We start from the raw sequence: 22,612 nt of genomic DNA on the forward strand, positions 1-22,612 counted from the left end.
CAAGCCCTCTATTGTCCGGTTCCAGATCCTATTGCCATATGCTACGTCCATCAGGAGTCCATGCGTCTATTCCCCACCGTCACCCCATCAGTTAGAATTCCTACCTTTGAAGTTAATGTACCAGGCCTTTTCCCTCTTTCTTGGCTTGAGACATCTCATAACACCATGTGTTCATTTATGGCATTTTTCCTGCATATGTCTCAGAGCTAATGTCACAATCCTTGTTGGCTGACTTTTCATATTTTCCTTTTTTGTTGGTTTTTTTTTTTTTTTAAGGTAGGGTCTCCCTCTAGCCCAGGCTGACCTAGAATTCACTATGGAGTCTCAGGGCGACCTCGAACTCATGGCGATCCTCCAACCTCTGCCTCCCGAGTGCTGAGATTAGAGGTGTGTGCCACCACGCCCGGCTCCACTGACTCTTAACGGGACAAGTTCACTTTCAGTGGACAGCTCCAGCACTGAAATTGCAAACGCAAGCCCACAGAGAGGAGAGGCCCTGTAGGAGGAACATAGGGAAAAGCAAATTGATTGGGAGAGAAGCTGAGAGCATAGGCTCCCATTTATAATGGGAAGTCTTTAAAGATGGCAATCTTGGGCTGGAGAGGAGTGGTTAGGCTTCACAGGCAAGTGCTTAAGGACTCCAGTTTGAGGCTCAAGTCCCCAGGACCCACCTTAGCCAGAGGCACAAGGGGGCACATACATCTGGAGTTCGTTTGCAGTGGCTGGAGGCCCTGGTGCACCCTTTATCTCTCTTTCTCTCTCTCTGCCTCTTTCTCTGTCACTGTCAAATAAATAAAAATTAAAAAACAAAGCAACAAAAAAGATGGCCATCTTCAAAAAATATGGAGTTGGCTGTGGTGGCAGATTCCTGTAGGCCAGCACCCAGGAGGCTGATACAGGAACATAGTTGTCTCAAGTTTGAAGTGAGCCTGGGCTCTACTGTGGAACCTATCCTCCCTGTGTGCAAAACACAGGTCATGCTCAAAGCATGATAAGGGAAGACCTGCTTCCAAGCACAAGTGCTGTTGAAAACCATGCATGCCGGTTGGCAGGTCTGGGGTCTCCACTGCCCACAGCCCCTTCATGTGGTGTTGGGGATGGAACCCAGGGCTTTGCACAACTAGGCAAGGGCTCTATCGCTGAGTCACAGCCCTAGCCCATGCATGACTGGTAGGTTCTAGGCAGATGCTGTGCTACTGAGCCACACCGCAGCCCTCACTGAGTTACACCCCCACCCATCTATGTCTATAATATGCTTCTGCCATAGTGAACTCATAATGTGGCTTTTCACTTCTTTAAGACACGTAGATATGGGGAGACTCCAGGAAGATGGTATCACCATTTCATGGTGGTTTTTTTTTTTTTTTTTTTTGCTTTTTGAGGTAGGGTTTCACTCTAGTCTAGGCTGACCTAGAATTCACTATGGAGTCTCAGGATGGCCTTGAACTCATGGCATGCCTCCTACCACTGCCTCACGAGTGCTGGGATTAAAGGTGTGCGCCACCACACCTGGCTCTTTTCATTCTTACTGCTGCTCAGCTAGGAGAAGGTCTTGGGTCTCACTCACGTTCAAGGATAGGGGGTCACTTAAGAATGAGCACTAGGGCTGGAGAAGATGGCTTGGCAGTCAGGGGTGCTTTCTCATAAAACCCGATAGCCTGGGTTCCATTCCCCAGTGCCCACGTGGGGTAGCTTGAATAGATGTTCCCCAGGCTCTTAAGTTTTATTCAAGCTACAGCTGGAATGTCCAGCTTCCTGGCTGGAGGCATCGCTGTGGGTAGAACCTAAGTTCCAGCCCTACAGTGTGTTTGGGAGCATATCTGAATTCCAGAGAAAGAGATGCAGAGTTCTGGGGCTCCAGGTCTGTGCGTGCTTATGCGGCTGCTGGTGGTCTCTCTTTGGATCTGAGGAAGGGCCAGCTTCCCCTGGATCTATAGGCTTAAAATAAATTAGGTTCCTCCTATAAAGTATCTGGTCTGGAGGTTCATCCCAGCAATATAAAGTTGACTGAAATCCTGTAAAAAGCAAGATGGACAGTTTTGCAGGAGGCCCTGGTACGTTCATTCTGTCTACTTAGTTTTCTCTCAAAACACTTACAAAAAAAAAAAAACACTCTTGCAAGGAGAGAGGCACAGTAAGGCCTTCAGTGATGTAAACAAACTCCAGATGCATGCACCATCTGTGCATCTGGTTTTACATGGGTACTGGGGAATTAAACCCAGGCAATTAGGCTTTGCAAGCAAGTACCTTTAACCACTGAACCATCTTTCCAGCCCATAAAACACTACTTAAAAAAGTAAAGACGGGCTGGAGAGATGGCTTAGCGGTTAGGGCACTGGCCTGGCAAGCCTAAGAATTGGTTCAAATCGCCAGGTCCCACATAGCCAGACACAGTGACACAAGCATGTCACGTAGCATATGTACACAAGGGGGCGCATGTGTCTGGAGTCCTTTCCGTGGCTGAAAGCCCTGGCATGCCCATGTTCTCTACTCCCTTCCTCAAAAAAACGTAAAAGTGAACACCAGGAGACAGATGTGATGGGACATCTCTTTAGAGTCTCTTTAGCGTCTGTGCAGGTGGCAGACGTAGAAGGAATCTAGCAGTAATAGAAACAGAATTTAAACACTAGAATATGGGCCAGCTAGTTACTTTCCCTAGTAGTAAAGCTTTCCAGGGTCTGTCTTCAAGTACAGGTAGTTTATTTGTGTATGTTAAGCTGAGGGAGTTCTCAAGATGCTAGAATAGCCTAACCCTAACTAACCAAGTTGACATTTTGTTTCTTGTTATGAATTCAGTTAAACTAAGATGCACCCATACTGCATATCTGTGTGGTGTGCTCTTCTGTGTATAAATAAATGAAGTCTGTCTTCAGCTTTCCTCAGCAGTAGGACACCCATTGTAGGACATTTCCACATGAATCCTCTGAAAATGTGTTCCTAGAAATGTGTGATCACTTTTCCCCCAACCTGTTTGATGTGAAGTACTGTTTGTTCATTCCTTTCCTCTGGTAAAGGCTGAGGAGGTTGAAGAAAAAGAAAACCCTATCACATCTTGTTCTGCCAAATTGCCATGTTGCTTGTACCTGCCTCCAAACAGCATAAAGACTGAACACTGGGGACAGAATTCCACCTTTGTTTTGGTTTTCCTTCCCAGGATCAGAAACGTCTCCCCAACCACGACTTACCGAGACCTCTGCCTGGCTCTCATTGGCAAGAAGACACTGTCTCACCTCACGGTGTCGGGCAACGTCCAGGAGAGCAAGACGCTGACGTTGATGCTGCTGGGCGAGATGCTCAAGCATGAGAAATGCAACCTGGCCTTCCTGAGGTAGGGCCCGTGCCCGCTGCTGGGCACCACCGACCTCGGGCAGATACCGTGTGCTCCCTGCCTCGAGGCAGTCCACATGGTCTCTACCGCCATTGCCCTTTGGGGTGGTGGTACACACATGGTCATTGGTGTAACATGGGTGATGCTCATGGTAATTGCTTTACTTCGGGTGTGTGTGTGTGGGGGGGGTGAGAACCTCACTGACTTTTCTGAGGATGTAGGAACAAATAGCTACTCACACGAGATAGGAGGCACTGAGGACAGACCGGAGAAATGATTCCATCAAAATATCACTTGGTGGGCTGGGAGAGATGGCTTAGCGGTTAAGGTGCTCGTTTGCAAAGCCAAAGAACTCGGGTTCAATTGTTTTCCCCCCGGGATCCACATAAGCTAGCTGCCCAAGGTGGCACATGCATCTGGAGTTCATTCACATTGACTGAAGGCCCTGGCACACCCATTTGCTGTCTCTACCTCCCCCCCCCCCCAAATAAATAAACTTACTGGCTCACCGAGTGATGTTTTTAAGTTTATTGGGATTAGTTGGCATATGTCTGAGGACTTGCAGTGCCTTTGTACCGTATCACTGGGTGACTCGTGGAAGCTACATCTCTCTAGCTCCCTACACGATTCAAACAGCTCAGCTGGAGAATCTTCTCTTCCCAGTAAACTGTTACTGCTTACATAATCTTAAGAGGTGGAATGTTCCAGGAGCTTGTACATTGTGTTTACTTCCAGAGTCTTACAAACCTCCCTCCAGGAAGGAATGTTTACAGAAATAAACTGTAGTAGTCGGGTCATCACTACCTCCTGGAAGGGTGTGATGGTAATTGCTCCTTTTAAAAAAAATATTATTTGTATTTATTTGAGAGACGGGCGGGGAGGGGGCAGATAGAGAGATAAAGAGAGAAAGAATGAGCATGCCAGGGCTTCTAGCCACTGTAAACGAACTCCAGATGCATGTGTCACCCTGTGCTTCTGGCTTAGCTGGGTCCTGGGGAATCAAACTGTGGTCCTTTGGCTTCGTAGGCAAATGCCTTAACCACTAAATTTTTTTTCAGTCTCTGCTCCTGTTTTAGGTGGACCACGTAGTCATTGCTATTCTTTGGGATGGCCCTCATGGTCATTGCATTCCTAAGTGTCCAAAGCAAGTGGTGACTTAAAAAAATTACTGACTGGACAGAATTCCAAATAAGGAGCTGTTTGTTTGTTTTTTTTTTTTTTAAAGGTAGACTTGGATGGAGCCTTAGGTTACGTTCTGCATTAGATAACTAGCCCCACGTGTAATATCTTGCCCAGAATTCTGTCATCTTTGTGTTTGGACATAATGATTCAAAATACATGTTGCCTGCCTGGCTTCCTGTGATTCAGAGAAACTATTTACTTAAATTGCCCATTGAGTGGTTTTTTTGGGAAGATCAGGGATCCTGGCTGCTGGTAGCTTTCTGGTCTGAGGGGCACCCATCACAAGCAGCTCTGACAATGTCACACATCTTCCGTGGTCATGAAGGAGTCCACTCCTTTCCTCTTCAACTTGGTTCCATAGCAACCAGGGCACTGGGTTAAAAACCTTGTTTGTTCACAATCTTCATACATGCTCATGATGTGTTTTGATCATAACTCTCCCATTACCTTCTGTCCCCCTCCTCTCAAAACCCTTTCGCTGCATGCTGTCTTTCCAGCTAGTCCCTCTTCTGTTTTGATGGCTTTTATTACCTTCATCAACCATAATGCATGACAGTGGCTGAGGTCATAAAAACAATGGTGGTTTCACGTCCACAAGGCGGCATTCCAAAAAGCCCCTCCCCATCCTTTCTCTTACGTTCTTTCCGTTTCCTCTTCCGCCATGTTACCTGAGCCTTGGAGGGTATGCTAGAGACCTCATTTCATGCTGGACATTCAACGGTCACTTATTCTCAGCACTTTTGAGTTTCCTGAGTACTCACTATCAGCAAAAATGCTTCTGTAGCCGAAGGTGAGAACAAGGCTGGAGAGATGGCTCAGTGGTTAAGGTGCTCGCCTGTGAAGCCTAAGGACCTATGTGTGTGGCTCTCTCAATCCCACACAAGTCACATGCACATGGCCACTAGGTGGCACAAAGAGTCTAGAGATCAATTGCAGTGACTGAGGCCCTGGAATGCCAGTTCTCTAGCTCTCTCTCACTTGCTCTCTTTAGTACTGTTTGTTTGTTTGTTCTTTTTTTATCTATAGGCATAAGCATAACCCATAAAGGGCAACTTAATGGGCACAACATAACCATTGTATGTGAAGTTGGAAATGCCTTGTCCTGGCACTTGGGATATATATAACTTTGAGTGCTTTCATCATAACATGAACAAAGACCTGTGTTCTACTTTGCATCTGGCTCTACATGGGGGCTGGGTCAACAGACCAAGCAAGTGACTTTAGCTGCTGAGCCATCTCCCTAGACCCCACCATCTTTTTTCTTAAAATATACTTTATTTGGCACACGGAATGGGCATGCCAGGGCCTCCAGCCACTGCAAATTAACTCCAGACACGGGCAGCCCCTTGTGCATCTGGCTTATGTGGGTCCTGGGGAATTGAACCAGGGTCCTCTGGAATTTGCAGGCAAATGCCTTGACGGCTAAGCCATCTCTCCAGCCCGTTTTTTTGAAACAAGTTTTCTCTGATCAGGGAGCTTACAGATCCAACAAGCCCCGGGGATCCTCTCTGCCTTCCCAGTGCTGTGGTTATAAGCATATCCCACTACACCCAGCCTGGCTACTCTATGGGTGCTGGGGAATCTGAATTCAGGTCCTCATGCTTACACAAGAAGCACTTTGAGCCCCTAGAAATTTTTTTTTTTTTTTTTTGAGATGAGGCTAGATGTGGACCAAATGGCCATGGAGATTACTTGACTGGATCAAAGACTGCATTATCGCTTAATAGTTCAGGCCAGAGTTGGACACGTGAGAGGTGCGAGGCAAATCAAGGCAGTTTTTAGAGAAGAGACTAATCACAAGCGGAGTCCTTGTCCTCCCTGAAGAGTCTTTATGATGTTTGTGCCACAGGCTGAAATCTTACTCTGCCTCCACTCAGCAATGGGATGATTTCTTCTTGAGTTTCCATTCCAACCAGTCCTTGACGTGCCTGGACCTCACGGACAACAACCTGCAGGATGACAGTGCAAAGATGTTGTGCATGACCCTGAGGTACCCACGGTGCTCCCTGAAGAGGCTGTCGTAAGTATCTCCTCTCCTGTGGAGCCTCTGATTTCGGAGGCTGGAGATTGGGGCACATGGTAACCCCAGACTTGCTGGGCATCCCGCATGGAACCATTCATGGATGCAAACACTTCCTTATTTTTAAAATTTATTTATTTTTTAATTTTGTACTCAGTGAACAGTCAAGTTGGTACCACTGTTAGGCTCGTCCATGTCCTACCCCTCCCCCTGGTCCCTCCTTGTTGAGGTATATGGGTCGTGCATTGTGGAGTTAGCCCACAGTTCCAGGTATGATAAATGTCTCTGCATATCATGACCCAACATGTGGCTCTGACATTCTTTCTGCCCCCTCTTCTACAAAATTTCCCTGAGCCATGTTGTGTTCATTTTTGGTCTGCTTCAGTGATGAGGTGTTGGGGGCCTCTGGGTCTCTGGCTCTCTGATTTGGTAGGAGTTGATTTTTCTCTGTGTTGGTCTCCTTCACCCTTGTACTGGTATCCAGTTCAACAAGGAAACAGCACCCGTGCTTGTTTTGCCAGCTATTCTTAGTTTCAGCCAGGTCCCTTTTGAGGTATGATGGGGTGGTTCTCACCTTAGGATCTGCATCTATCTGAAAAAGCAGATTCTCCAATGGAGAGTAAAGTTAGCACCAAGACAGATGGGATAACCCTTATTTTTTTTTTATAGAGAATTTGATAGGTGTAGGCCTGCTTGTAGCCCACAATTGGTAGTAGCTTGATAATGGAGAGCGAGCTCATGTTTGGATATGGTTCTGACTTGTTTCCCAGCTCTAGCTATGAGTCCCGTACCACTGAGGGGATCAGTTAGCCAAATCAAGAGCAGTTGGTTTCCCACCAAGGCTGTGTCCCACTATTGAACTTGTGTCCTTTTTGACCTCTGGGCAGGGTTCATGCATCTTGACCTTCCCATTCTTACTCATGTGATCAGTCACCAGGTGTGTGTGTGTGTGGGGGAGGGAATTAAAGACTGTAGTACTTTACCCATTGGAGAAGGTGGAGCATTGGAAGTGTCCTTGTCACATTCCTCATCTTGTGATTCCCAGGCTGGAGAACTGCCACCTTACAGATGCCTGTTGCAAGGACCTGTCTTCCACATTGATGGTCAACCAGAGGCTAACACACCTGAGCTTGGCCAAGAACAACCTCGGGGATATTGGAGTGAAGATCCTGTGTGAGGGTTTGTGCTACCCTGGCTCTAAACTACAGATCCTTGTGTAAGTCCCTGTGTGTATGTGTTGCAACTGGATTCTAACACGGCAGACATGAAGGTACCTAGAAATTCCTTTCAAATGAAACGAAACCTAGCAAAAATTATGAAAACAGAATCCAGATGGTTATTAATATTTTCATCCTCTTAGACCCTCTCTATTGTGGGGACCTGGGGTAAACAATTAGTTCTCAGATCTTTTTTTGGGGGGGGTGCATATGTTCTAAAGATGACATGACACAGCATTCCTTGATGAATAGTTAAGGCACAGCCTATAGAAGTTACTACTTCAGAGCTGGGAAGATGACTCAGCAGTTAAGATGCTTGCCTGCAAAGCCCAACGACCTGGGTTCAAGTCCTTAGTACTCACAGGAAGCTGATTGCACAAGGCAGTGCATGATCTGGAGTCTGCAATGGCTAGAGGCTCTGGTGTGTTCATTCTTTCTGTGCTTGCAAATAATTTCAAAGTTACTACTTGAAGCTCGATGTGGTGGCACACTCCTGTAGTCCCAGCACTTTGGAGGCAGACATAGGAGAGTTGTTGTGAGTTCAAGGCCACCCTGAGACTACAGAGTGAATTCCAGATCAGCCTATGCTAGAGTGAGACTCTACCTGGAAAAACAAATAAAATGTTACTAATATAAAGGGCTGGATGGTAAATACTGTGAGGTTTGGGGGGATATTTTGTTCTTTTTAAATGTTTGTTTTTTGAGAGTGGCAGAGAGAGGGAGGGAGAATGGTTGCCCCAGGGCCTCCAGCCACTGCAAATGAACTCCAGATGCATGTGCTCCCTTGTGCATCTGGCTTACGTGGGTCCTGGGGAATCAAGCCTCGAACCAGGGTCCTTAAGCTTCACAGGCAAGCACTTAACCACTAAGCCATCTCTCCAGCCCGATTTTTTTTCTTTATAGAAGTTGAACACTAATGTCACCTAGGTTCTATGATCTTAAGCCATGCCTGGGCACAGATTGAAGACTGGCTGGAGATACACTTGCCGGAAGGTTCCATGTCTCCATTCTTCTCCTCTGTGGCCTTAGAAATATATAAGGAGGTCTAAGCTTATCGGAAGATCTACCACATTTAAATGTGAAGCAGAGCCGTTGAACAATGTTTTGTTTTGGGGGGTGAAACGAAACAATGTGTCGTAATTTTGCTAGGCTAATTAAACTCAAGATCTGGAAATATAACGGGAAAGACAGATGGAACCTCACTACTTAAATAATGCAATAAGTAAGTAAATAAAAGTGAGACCCAACCCATCTCTGGTTGTCTGAACCCAGTGCCCCAGCTCTTAGCATTTAAGACAGCCTTTGTACTCCAGGAAAACCCGGATATTAGGAGCTGTTTTTTTGTTTTGTTTTGTCTTGTTTTTTTTTTTTTTTTAAAGGATTATAAAAGGTGGTAGGAAAAGGTTGGTTTAACCCTCTATGCATGCTAAGTGAAAAAACATTCAGTTAAAGTGTATTCTATTTTGTGCAACCCTGCTTGGAAGCTACTAGCTTGATGAGATCCCTCCAAGGCAGAAATGATCAGGAGGACCACCCCAAAGAACAGTGATGACCTTGACTGTGAAGAGACTGTCTCCTCCAAATTGAAACATTAGTTCCTTATGACTCTAAGTCAATGAGCTTAAATTCCTAAGACCCTTCCCCCATCTCCCCCTCCCCTCCGACCTACCCAAGGTTATCTAATCTGTAACAAACACTGGGGACAGGAGAATCTACCATCTCCACAGTACTTGCAAGTTGTGCAGGAGCCAAGAGTGCAAGTCAGAGGGAAGACATAACTTTTTATTGCGGCTAAGGAATTTTTCTTTTACTTTTATTAATTTATAAATAAAATTCTGAGCTAGGCAAAGATGAGAAACATTATGCTGTGTATTGTCTTCTGGATTTTGAGTAGAAACCTGGGCCGGAGATGACTTAATGGTTAAGGCACTTGCCTACGAAGCCTAAGGACCCAGGTTCAATTCCCCAGGACCCATGTAAGCCAGATGCACTAGGTGGCCCATGCATCTGGACCTCATTTGCAGTGGCCAGAGGGCCTGGTGTGCTCATTCTATCTGCATCTCTTATTTTATTTTTACCTGTAGGTTACAGCAGTGCAACATATCTAGCCATGGCTGCAAATATCTCTCAAAGCTCTTCCATGGAGATGGCAGCTTGACGCACTTGGACCTAAGTTTGAATCCCATAGCTATCGGACTGTGGATGTTCTGTGATGCCTTAAGGAATCCAAATTTTAATCTAAAATTCCTAGGGTAGGTATGGGTGTCCAGATGAAAAGTGCTCAGTAATCTGGATTTCTAAATATCTGCTTGCAGTGGTATCTTATCCTGGTTCTCTTAGGAGCCAAACCCTTCTAGAGACTGACTCTAGGTAAGTAGGTACTTGCCAAGTTGTCCGGAGGGCTTGGAGATGTGGTGTGTAGGTGTGAATGACTCCCGGTGAGGTGGAATTCAGGAATGCACTGCTTATGCTGGGATTCCACGAGCAGAAAACAAAGGGCCTATTCTGTTTAGTATACAGGCCACTGTGGATGGGATGCTATGCCCAGTAAATACAGTGACCTCATAAATAGTTGAGCTCTGTGGTAATGATGGTGGAGAGGTGAGGTCTATGCCTGTGATGTTTTATACTGATTTAAAATCACCTCGGGCTGTAGAGATGGCTTAGTGGTTAAGGCATTTGCCTGCCAAGCCAAAGGATCCCAGTTCGATTCTCCAGGACCCACGTAAGCTAGATGCACAAGGGGGCACATGCATCTGGAGTTCATTTGCAATAGCTGGAGGTCCTGGCATGCCCATTCATACTCCCTTTCCCCCTTCTGTCTCTCTCAAGTAAATAAGATCTACTTAAAAAACAATCACCTGAGGGTTTATGTAGATTAGGTTAGCCCTGTATATATCTATGAGGGATTACCTTGGTAGGTTAATCAAGGTGGAAAGAGCCAATTTAACTGGGCAGTACCATTTCATGGGCCAGGATCCTGAACTACATGGAAAGGACAGCTGGCTGAGCAACAGCCTTCATCACTCTGCTTCCTCACTGCCCTGCATGTGAGCAGCTCCTGCCCCCACGCCCTCCATCCCCCAAACTGACCTTTGTCAGGCATTTCGTCCCATCAATGAGAACTTAAATAAAATGCCACTTCTCCCTTCTGGCATTCAGCCAAATGCATCTCACTGATGCAGACTACCTTGGAGCCAGAACCATACTGACAAAAACCTAGGTGGTAAAATGACTTAGTTTGGCAGAGATGAGAGAAAACACTAAAGTGTGGGATGCTTTCTCATCTAGTTCAGGCTGTGCCAAAGGGAACTCTTGTGGGCTAGGCCTGAGTGGAATTGAATACAAGCTGGTGGAACGCATATCTTCTTCCACAGAATCTTCTCTACCATCCATGGGCAAAGGCAACTTTGTTTCCAGGGACTTTCGGGGTGGGGAGAGGTGGGGGATGTGGAGGGAATAACATGTCATGTATCAAAACAATCAAGTTCAATTGATAACCCTAAGGATCTGAGGCACTTACTTAACTCACCTTTAAACCATTTTTTTTTTTTTTTTTTTTAGGTAGGGTTTCACTCTAGCTCAGGCTGACCTGGGCTTCACTATGGAGTCTCGGGGTGGCCTCGAACTCATGGCGATCCTCCTACCTCTGCCTCCCAAGTGCTGGGATTAAAGGTGTGTGCCACCACGCCCAGCTTTAAAACCATTTTTAAAATCTCCTTTCAAAGGTCTAAGGCTGGCCTCTGGTCCCTCTGAGGCACCAGCCATCATCTGTCCCCTTTACTGTAAGCACATGTAGAAAGCCTTTATCACCTGGCTTGTTCTATAATCTCTAAATTGACTTGATTTGATATTGAGGTTTTTTTAAATTATTCATTACCTAAAGTGTTGCACTTTTTTTTTTTTTTTTAAGGTAGGGTCTCGCTCTAGCCCAGGCTGACCTGGAATTCAGTATGTAGTCTCAGGCTGGCCTCAAACTCATGACAATCCTATCTCTGCCTCCTGAGTGCTGGGATTAAAGGCATGGACCACCACACCTGCTCTAGTTACTTAACCTATCACATTTCAAGTTGCATGCCAGGTCACATCACTTTTATTTCTGAAGACTCCAAATTTGTCTCAGATAAAATCTACACATCTTGACAGTGAATATCCCGTAGCGTCTTGGGGATTTCACTTACTAGTTGTGAACCACGTACTTCATAGGCGAGCACTGGTTTGTACTTTGGGTGCTGGGGGTGGAACCTAAGGCCTCAGGTATGCTAAGCAAGCGTTTTACTGCCCAGCCACACCCCCAGCCCTTCACTGGTGGATTCTAGGCAAGCCCTCCGGGGTGAGTTGGGTTAAGGGCTTAAGACAAGGCTTGGTTATGTAGCCCAGGCTGCCCTGGATCTCATGGCAATTCTGCTTTAGCCTCCCGAGTAAGAATTATACAACACCCAACTTGACCTAAACCCATTTTCTCCTAGAGCAAATGTTTTTTCAGCCACATTGCCTTTCTTCCCCAACTAGCACAGTAGCTCATGATCTACCTTCCTTTAGCCTCTTTCAAAAAAATCATTTTCCCAAGGACTTCTATGACCACTAAGTAGAATTTACACACTTCCCTCTCTGGTTGGCCATACGGAATGAGGCAAGTGTAATTACGAATAATGGTCAGTACCAGTCTTCCATGTGACTTTTTTTTTTTTTTTTTAAAGCTCCATGAGGTGTTGTGGCTCATGCCTTTAACCCTGGCAGTTGGGAGGCAGAGGTAGGATTGCTGAGTTCAAGGGCAGCCTGGGCTAAAGTGAAACTATACCTCAAAAACAAACAACCCTCAAAAACAAAACAAAATGAAAACAACAGAAGGAAACTCCATGAAGATCCATTATTGACTCTCCCACTCGCTTCCTCCTTGCTGGAGCTCCAGGAAAGTGGTATCTGGCGGTACATCCTTAGCAAGGGTTTTCTTGAGTGACCTTTTTTTTTGTATATTCTTCCCCAACAGGCTCTGGGGATGTTCCCTCAGTCCTCTGTATTGTCAGGAGCTCGCATCTGCCCTTGCGAGCAACCAGAAGCTACAAACTCTGGACCTGGGACAGAATTGCCTGGGACCAACTGGAGTGGCAGAGATCTTGGAGGCGTTAAAAGATAACAGTGGGCCCCTGAAGACACTCAGGTATGACCTTTCTGTCTGACACCGTAACTTTTCCACAGAGAATAGTGCTCTGGGGAGCTTGGGTGGCAGTGCACACCACGAGAAGGCATCGAGCCTATCCTCCTCCCTTAGGGGGTGTCTGTATTCCCCACCTTCCCAAAACCCTCTCCTTAGAATTGAGTGATGCGCAGCATTCCTAAAACACCCAGCGCTAGAAATGCCAACGGCGTGTGTGAGGGCACATTCATGCTCACAGGCACAGTTATCTCACTGCATCCCAAGGAGAATAAAGTAGACTTGTATCTCCAGAACTTTCTCAGGTGTCCATTTTCGAAACTGATCCTACAGATGTTTCTTCTGTTGTGTGAACCATATGTATCACTTCAGTAGCTTAAGTAATCCATCTTCATGTTCTTTGCTTTTATGCAAGCTACTTCCAAGGATTCTTGAAATTTTCTTCAGTCATTTTTTTTTTTTTTTTTCTTTTTTGAGGTAGGGTCTCACTCTGGTCCTGGCTCACCTGGAATTCACTATGGAGTCTCAGGGTGGCCTCGAACTCATGGTGATTCTTCTAGCTCTGCCTCCTGAGTGCTGGGATTAAATGTGTACACTACCACACCCAGCTTCATTTTCATTTGAGAGATTATGGTGTTGAAGAGGTGGCTCAACAGTGCGGGGGGGGGGGAGTTGATTCTCACAAGAAAACCCATTTTCTGGATCTCCAAATTTTCTATTTAGCAGTATCCTTAAACAGATTCTCTTCCGGGTGTGTATGTGGGGGAGCAGTTGGGCATGAATTTCCTGGGAAACGACAGACAATACTGTGGAGACATGAATGTTCTCTGGCCCTCCAGGTTGAAGATAGATAAATCGAATGCGAAAATTCAGACGCTGTTGAAGGATGTGAAGGAGAATAATCCCAGCCTGAAGATTGATGTTGCCAGCGTGGCTGCACCCTCTTACCATGACTTCTTTGAGCACCCGGAGATCCTCTGATTCCACATCTGGGCATGGTGGCCCCTGAGATGTATTTTTTTTTTTTCCCTCTCTGCTTTGTAGTGAATTCTGCATGTCACACCCACTTCTGATCAGTGTATCCTCACAAGCATAATAAAAGTTAAAGCACTTTGTTTGAAACTGCATCTATTAACAAGCCTATAATTCACAATGTAATTAATAAGCCTATAAATTTGGCAATGTTAGGCTTAGCCTAGGAAAAGAGGATAACCAGGAAGTCCTTACAGAAGTGTCGAATTCTATTATTTCCCTAACTTGGGTATTTTAGCCTGGTTTAACAGTTGCCTGATGAATCTACAGGATTAGTATTATTTTTTATTTTTATTTAGTTTTGTATCCAGCAAATACAGTCAGTTTGGGTCATCCATGACTTACCCCTCCCCTTGGCCCCTCCTTGTTGAAGATTAGTGTTTTTGTTGTCCCTAAATCAGTTTCATTTTTTTGAATTTGTATGTGTGTGCATGCTCATATGAGTGCAAATATGTGTATGCCAAAGCTTCCTGCCTTTTTAAAAACTTATTTTGAGAGACTGAGAATGGGTGCACCAAGGCCTCCAGCCACTGCAAACGAACTCCAGATGCACGCTGCCCTTGTGTATCTGGCTTAACTGGGTCCTGGCGAATTGAACGTGGGTCCTTTGGCTTTGTAGGCAAGCGCCTAAACTGCTAAGCCATCTCTCCAGCCCAGCTGCCAGCTTTTACATGGGATCTAAACTTGGTTCCTCGGGGTTGTGTGGCAGGTGCTGAACTTTCTCCCCAGCCCTTGTTACAAGTTTCATAATCTAACCTAGGACTTAACTTTTATATTCCAACCTAAGACTTAGCAACATTTTAGTGTGTTTGTGTTTTTATCAGGGTGCATGTAGGAGACCAGGGGTTTAAACTGGATGTCTCCCTCAACTGCTCACCATCTTATTTTAAATTTATTTGGGTGAGAACAATGGGCAAAGAATGGGAGCAGTAGGCTTTCTAGTCCCTGCAAATGAAGACCTCTACGCCTCGTGCATCTGGCTTTACGTGGGTACTTAGTCTTTTGCCTTTGTGGGCAAGCACCTTAACCGCTAAGCCACCTCTCCAGCCTTACACCTGGAGTTCACTGATTTGCCTAGACTAGCTGTCTAGTAAGCCCTAGGGGGTTCTCCCCTCTCTGCCTGCTCAGAGCTGGGATTACACGTGTGCAGCGCTGTGCCCAGCTTCTACATGGGTGCTGGGAGTCTGAACTTGGGTCCTTATGCTGGTGCAATTGACCCATCACTCCAACTCCTTGGCAACATTTAAAAATTTTATTTGAGAGAGGATGGGCGTGTCAGGGCTTCTAGCCACTGCAAAGAAACTCCAGATGCATGCATCCTCTTGTGCATCTGGCTTATGTGGGTCCTGGAGGGTTGAACCTGGATCCTTTGGCTTTGCAGGCAAATGCCATAACCATCAAGCCATCTCTCCAGCCTTGGCAACTTGATTTTTTTTTTTTTTTCCCCCAGCAGGCTGGATAGTTACCAAGCTTGCAGACCACAAGGATCTTGTCCTTGTAGCGTGAAAGCAATCACGATGGGTAAAACCTATGTCCCAGTAAAACTTCACTTACAAAAAAATGGGCAGCTGGACAGATTTTGCCCAAGGGCCATAGCTTTATCAAACCTGCTGTAACCTATCTCGTTGCTCAGGAAGTGCAACTGATTTTTTTCTTTTCGATTTTTCGAGGTAGAGTCTCACTAGCTCAGGCTAACCTGGGATTCACTATGTAGTCTCAGGGTGACCTTGAACTCAAAGCGATCCTCCTACTTCTGCCTCCCAAGTGCTGGGATTAAAGGTGTGCGCTGCCACGCCCGGCTGCAACTGATTTTTTTTTCCCCCAAGGCAAGGGCTTGCTGTGTAGCCTAGGCTAGCCTTGAACTCATGAAGGTCTCCGTTCCCCTAGTGTTGGTGGCAGATGTGTGCCTCCACACCCAGTTCGGAGAAACATTTGACTGTCACTGTTGACTTAACATTTTCAATGATGTCTGAGTCCGTTTCTGGGTCTGTCCTTCTCCCTCACAATTTTTTTTTTTTAATTTTTTACTTATTTATTTGAGAGCGACAGACAGAGAAAGACGGACAGAGGAAGAGAGAGAGAATGGGCGCACCAGGGCTTCCAGCCTCTGCAAACGAACTCCAGACGCGTGCGCCCCCTTGTGCATCTGGCTAACGTGGGACCTGGGGAACCGAGCCTCGAACCGGGGTCCTTAGGCTTCACAGGCAAGCGCTTAACCGCTAAGCCATCTCTCCAGCCCTCCCTCACAATTTTTAAAGCTTACTGACAATACTCGTACGTAGACACAATGTATTTTGATCATAATCATTTCAAAACCCATCCTACTTTGTCATCTTTTTCATTGCCTTTCATCTATGGGGACATGTTGGGCTCAATGCTGTGCATGTCTTGTGTAGGTAATGACAGTCACAAAGGCAACGGCCACTTTATGCCTGGAAGACAGCATTTCAAAACTCTTCCTCTCATCCTGTGGCTCCTACATTCTTCAAACCACCTCTTCGATGTTCCCTGAGCCTTGGACTATGTGACAGATGTCTCACTGAGAGATGAGTACTCAACTGTCACTTCTCAGCACTCTGAGTTTTGAGTCTCCCCAGTAACCACTGCCAACTGCCAAAAAAAAAAAAGTTTTTCTGTCCAAAAGGGTCACAAGCTTTTGTTTGGAAAGTTATTTACAATCCCATTTCTGCTGATAGAAAACCTATCAAATACTGGGCATGGTGGCACACACCTTAATCCCAGCACTTGGAAGGCAGAGATTGGAGGAGCGCTGAGTTTGAGGCCAGCCTGGGTTGGAGTGAGAGCCTACATTAAAAAACAAAACAAGGGCTGGAGAGATGGCTTAGCGGTTAAATGCTTGCCTGTGAAGCCTAAGGACCCCGGTTCGAGGCTCGGTTCCCCAGGTCCCACGTTAGCCAGATGCACAAGGGGGCGCACGCGTCTGGAGTTCGTTTGCAGAGGCTGGAAGCCCTGGCGCGCCCATTCTCTCTCTCTCCCTCCATCTGTCTTTCTATGTCTGTCGCTCTCAAATAAATAAATAAAAAATGAACAAAAAAATTAAAACAAAACAAAACAAAACAAAACAAACAAACAAACAAAAAAAAAAACCTCAAAGCCATTTTAGAAATTTCTTTAGGAAACAAAGTTCCAAGTCACTATTTTTAGAACTCATTCCCAGGCCCTGGCAACAAACCAGTCCACATCCTCACATTTTCCCATAACTTAGTAGGTGGCACAGCACTTTGAACATGTCCCTGCGTTGATGTTCTGACCGATCCCTAGTGATGTAGGTGGAAAGCCTGGAACAATGTGCATCTCCAGGATGGAGGTGGAGTGGCTTAAGTCACTCGATGACTGCGTGCAGGCCCAAGCTTAGCAGTCACATAGCCATCTTCAGTGGGCCCATAGCAAGGCAAACAGTCTCATTTGCTTCAGATTCCTGTGCTTAGAGTTCTACTTGGTGTTAAATTGGGGTTTGGAGTAACTACAGCGGGATGCAGGCAGAGAAGCCAGATTCATAGTTCCTAACGGTGGAAAATATGTTGGAGAAATGGAGACTTAGAAATTTGACATGGGAGAGAGTCACAATTTTGGGTTCTATTTGAATTAAAGCTATCCCATGGGGAACCTAAAATTACATTGCAGACAAAGATTCAGATAGTGAATTTAGATTGAGACTCCAGGCTTAGACTTTCTGCATATTTTAATGGTATTTCTTTTGTGATGCTGGGGTTTGGTCCCTGGGCCTCAGGCAGCCTGAGAAGATGTTATCTTTTTTTTTAAAATCTCTTTATTGACAACTTCCATGATAACAATATCCCATTGTAATTCTCTCCCCCCCACTTTCCCCTTTGAAACTCCACTCTCCTTCATATCCCCTCCCCCTCTCAATTAGTCTTTTATTTTGATGTCATCATCTTTCCCTCCTATTATGATGGTCTTGAGTAGGTAGTGTCAGGCACTGTGAGGTCATGGATATCCAGGCCATTTTGTGTCTGGAGGAGCAAGTTGTAAGGAGTCCTACCCTTCCTTTGGCTCTTACATTCTTCCTACCACTTCTTCCGCAATGGACCCTGAGCCTTGGAAGGTGTGATAGAGATATTGCAGTGCTGAGCATTCCTCTGTCACTGCTTCTCAGCACCATGGTGTCTTCTGAGTCATCTCAAGGCCACCGCCATCTGAAAAGAGAAGGTTCTCTAACCAAAGAATGTTACCTTTGCGCTATACCCATAACGTTACCTTTATCCCCCAAGGTATCTACTTATTAATTGCTAAGAAGATTTAATGGCTTGATATAGCACAGGCTCCAAAGCTAGACCAAGAAAATTCATGAGGATGCCAAGTGGGTGGCTTATCTTGTAACTCAGCTAGGCAAAAATTAAATCTTAAAGTATTTGGACAAAACAGCATAGAGTTTAGGGCATCTTATTTATTTGGGAGAGAGAGAGAGAGAATGGGCACTCCAGGGCCTCCAGCCACTGCAAATGAACTCCAGATGCATGTACCCCCTTGTGCATCTGGCTTACGTGGGTCCTGGAGAATTGAACCAGGATCCTTTGGCTTTGCAGGCAAATGCCTTAACCACTAAGCCATCTCTCCATCCTCAATATCTTACTTTTTAAAATCTCAACATTTTTATTAGTGTTTGTGAGTTAAAAAAAAAAAAAAAAGGCGGCCAGGCGTGGTGGCACATGCTTTTAATTCCAGCACTCGGGAGGCAGAGGTAGGAGGAGCACCATGAGTTTGAGGCCACCCTGAGACTCCATAGTGAATTCCAGGTCAGCCTGGGCTAGAGTGAGACCCTACCTCCAAAAAAGAAAAAAAAGAAAAAAGAAACCATAAAGGCAAGCTGTAAATCTTGGCAGCTGCAGGGAGGAGGGGAACAGATAATAAGAAGGGAGAAAGTCAAGGGTTTTGAGTCAGGGTCCGTAAAGTAGGCTGGCTGGGCCCTGGATGTGGGCAAGCAGCTGCCTGGTGAGCGTGTGTGTGGTGAGACAGGGAGGGTGGAATGGTCAGAGAAGCAGGAAGCCCGGAGGATCCGGGCAGGCGCACTTAGGCTTTTGGCCAGAATCCAAAGAAGTGATAATGCACAAAAGGAAGTGTCCTTTCTGAGTGAGACCTAGAAAAGTGTGAGGGTTAGCAGTGAAGATCTGTGTGTGCCTCGATGGAGGGGCTTCTGTGGGTTTAAGTGTATTATCTCACTAAGGGATAATCTTTCCACGACCTTAGCATGTCTTTAGGTGAAGGATGGTCTCTAGGCCAGGGAGATCAAGGGACCAGGCTGTAGGATTGACTTTTAAGTATATGTGCAGATAGTTGCACGTGTGTGTGGTGTACACATGTGTCTGTGCTCACGGGGCACTCCATGGGCTTGCCTGCAGCGGCCGGAGGAGAACACTGGGTGTCTCTCCCCACCATTCACTTGCCTGTCTTTCCTTGCGATGGAGTCTCCTACACATTCCAGAGCTTGCGATTCTTGAGTTCCAGCGATCCTCGTGTCTCTGCTACCCATAAGACTGGAGTTCCAGATGTGTGTGTGGCCATGCCCAGCTGTTTGCATGGGTTCTGGAGGCTCAGGTGGTCTCAGGACCCCTAGGCCCTCATGCTTTTGTAGAGAGCAGTCTTAACCACGGAGCCACCTCCCCAGCCCTGGATTAAGGGAGGGGACCGTGATCTTGTGTTTGGATAGCTTAGCATGTCTTGTCTCCATATAGGGCCAGAGGTCAAGCTCAAATTCCAGTTTTTTCAAATTTTATATTATAGGCAGAACTAGTATGGACCTTAAGCCTCTGCAAATGAACTCCAGATGCATGTGCCACTTTGTGCATCTGGCTTTACGTGGGTACTGGGGAGGGGAATTGAACCTAGGCTGTCAGACTTTGCAAGCTCCTTTAAGCCCTGAATCGTCTCTCCAGTCCATCACATTTATTATTCTTATTTTATTTTTCTGAGGTAGGGTCTTGCTGTAGCCCATGACCTGAAATTTACTACGTAATCTCAGGCTGGCCTTGAACTCATGATGACCCTATCTTGGCTTCCAGGGTGCTGGGATTAAAGGTGTGCACCACTATACCCAGAAAATTTTATTCTTTTAATTAGGAGTAAGTAGCTTTCTTTCAATAAGCCTCTGATACCTCCTCCTTCCTCCCATTACCAGGGAAAGGGGACATGGGGTGAGTTTAGGGCACCTTAGGTCATTTCTTAACAATGGGTGAGTTTGATGTCCATGAAAAACTGCACCATATTCAGAGGTTTCTGGTTGGCACAAGTAGGGTGCTGTTGGCATTACCAGGCGCAGGTCCAGGCACGTGCTGCTTACATCTGCTGTGAAGGACGGCATCCCCCATTCTCAGCAAAGAAGGTCTTCCTTCAAATTTCAGTAGCACCATTTGGAAAGCCTGCAGTCCAGGTGCTGGAATACAGGATGTGGGAAATAGGGACCACTAAGTGCCACCATGCTGAGGCTTAAAGTTTCTTTTTTGTGTGTGTGCATGGGGGTGTGTGTGTGCGTGCGCGTGTGCACTCACGCATCCCACAGCACATGTGTGGAGGTCTGAGGACAACCTCGATGCGTCTGATCTTTTCCCACTTTCTTTGAGACAAGACCCCTTGCAGCTACAAACACACGCCAATCTGGTGGTCCCTGGGCTTTGGATTCTCCTGGCTCTACCTCCTATTGTGGAATGTCCCTGGGGATCAGACGCAAGTGTCACTTTGTGTCCAGCTTTACGTGGGTGCTGGGGAATCAAACTCAGGGTTGGCAGGCTTTGCTAGCGAGGGCCTTTAACCACTGGGCCATCTCCCAAACCTGAAACGGAAGCTTCTAACAACAGCTCTCTTTACCGGAAGAGATAAACTCATGGCGTCATCCTGGGAGCATTATTTCAGACAAGAAACACTTGCTCGTCCTCTACAGCATAGGTTTCTGCCTCAGTATGATGAACTTCAAGGGCCTGTACATGGCAAGATGTTTATCTGCACTGTGTGGTTTCTGCCTAAGAGGTGGTAGAGCCAGTGAGACCAAAAGTTTTGAAGTACTCAAATGCAAAAGAAACTTATTAGTGGTTTCTAGGTGGGGAAATTCAGAGTGACTTTTCCTTTTCTTAAATTTTGTTGTAATTAGCTAACAAAGAAGCAGGTTTCTGTGTGGCATTTTCATGTCTTCAATTCCCTCCTTTTCCTGTCCTCTTGGATTAAGCTGTTCTACCCTCAGATTTATTTAATGGCTATAGAATTTTATTTTTATTTTTTTGAGGGAAGGTCTCATTCTAACCCTGGCTGAACTGGAACTCACTCTGTAGTCCTGGGCTGGCCTTGAGCTCACAGAGATCTTCCTTTCCTACCTCTGCTTTCTGAGTGCTAGGATTTAAACTGAGTACCACTACACCTGGCTAAAATTTCATTTTTAATATTTTATTTATTTGTAAGCAGAGACAGACAGGAGAGAGGAAGAGAGAGAGAGAAAGAGAGAAAGAGAAAAGGGCACACCAGGGCCTCCAGCTACTGCAAACAAGTAGAATTTTATTGTTGATGATTATAAAAGTCCAGGAAATAGATAGTTGTGATGGTAACATGTGATGGTGAGTGCAAAAAGCCAGTTAAAAGTTCACCTTAAAAGGGGTAAAGTAGGGGCTGGAGAGATGGCTCAGCGGTTAAGTGCTTGCCTATGAAGCCTAAGGACCCCGGTTCAAGGCTCGGTTCCCCAGGTCCCACGTTAGCCAGTTGCACAAGGGGGCACACGCGTCTGGAGTTCATTTGCAGAGGCTGGAAGCCCTGGCGCGCCCATTCTCTCTCCCTCTATCTGTCTTTCTCTCTGTGTCTGTCGCTCTCAAATAAATAAATAAATACATAATTTAAAATAAAAAAAGGGGTAAAGTAGAAAATTTGATGGTATGTGCATTTTACCACAGTGAAAGTCCCCAGACATTGCCAAATATGCTTTAAAGGACTAAAATATTCCCCAGTTGATGTCCATCATTGCATGGGACTGAAGAGATGGCTTAGTGTTTAAGGTGAATGCCTGCAAAGCCAAAGGATCCCAGTTCAATTCCCTACTATGCACATAAGCCAGATGCTGGTGATTTCAGAGTTGGACAGCTAGGCACGCTTTGTGGTAGGATAGTAATTATTTATAAATCATTAACAAATCCTCAGGATGATCTTCCCTTCTTATACTATCAAGAAGGTGGCGTTTGAACTTTGCCAGGGGAGATTTGAATAAATGCTCCCCTTAAAAAGGGCAGCAGGGCTGTAGAGATGGCTTAGCGGTTAAGCACTTGCCTGTGAAGCCTAAGGACCCCGGTTCGAGGCTCGATTCCCAGGACCCACGTTAGCCAGATGCACAAGGGGGCACATACGTCTGGATTTCGTTTGCAGTGGCTGGAGGCCCTGGCGTGCCCATTTTCTCTCTATGTGCCTGTCTCTCTGTGTCTGTTGCTCTCAAATAATTAAAAAGTAAACAAAAAAATTTTAAAAAAAATTTAAAAAGGTCAATAATAGACCAAAGAAGCTTTTCCACGTGAGCCTCGCTTGGTAAGCCTGTGAGTTTACTGGGCTTACTTACAGGAGTGTGGGTGACTCCAGAGCAGCCACATCACCAAAACACCTCACCCTAGCTTAGATGACTTCCCCATACCTGCATACATGGAGTCCTTGTCAGTTAGCCTTCCACATACCAA

General features: G+C 45.9%; 1 protein-coding gene across 1 annotated transcript in view; it reads left to right on the forward strand.

The window, feature by feature from the left end:
* The window catches only part of LOC101615243 (NACHT, LRR and PYD domains-containing protein 7), a 32,271-nt gene extending 18,388 nt beyond the window's left edge, over window positions 1–13,883 (forward strand). The window contains exons 8-13 of the mRNA XM_045133335.1: window positions 3,155–3,328; window positions 6,360–6,530; window positions 7,576–7,746; window positions 9,832–9,999; window positions 12,738–12,908; window positions 13,742–13,883. Coding sequence (XP_044989270.1) covers window positions 3,155–3,328; window positions 6,360–6,530; window positions 7,576–7,746; window positions 9,832–9,999; window positions 12,738–12,908; window positions 13,742–13,883 — 997 coding nt within the window. The remainder of the gene's footprint in view (window positions 1–3,154; window positions 3,329–6,359; window positions 6,531–7,575; window positions 7,747–9,831; window positions 10,000–12,737; window positions 12,909–13,741) is intronic.
* Window positions 13,884–22,612: the final 8,729 nt, after the last annotated feature.

Source organism: Jaculus jaculus, chromosome 14, assembly GCF_020740685.1.
Source record: "Jaculus jaculus isolate mJacJac1 chromosome 14, mJacJac1.mat.Y.cur, whole genome shotgun sequence".
Classification (NCBI taxonomy): domain Eukaryota; kingdom Metazoa; phylum Chordata; class Mammalia; order Rodentia; family Dipodidae; genus Jaculus; species Jaculus jaculus.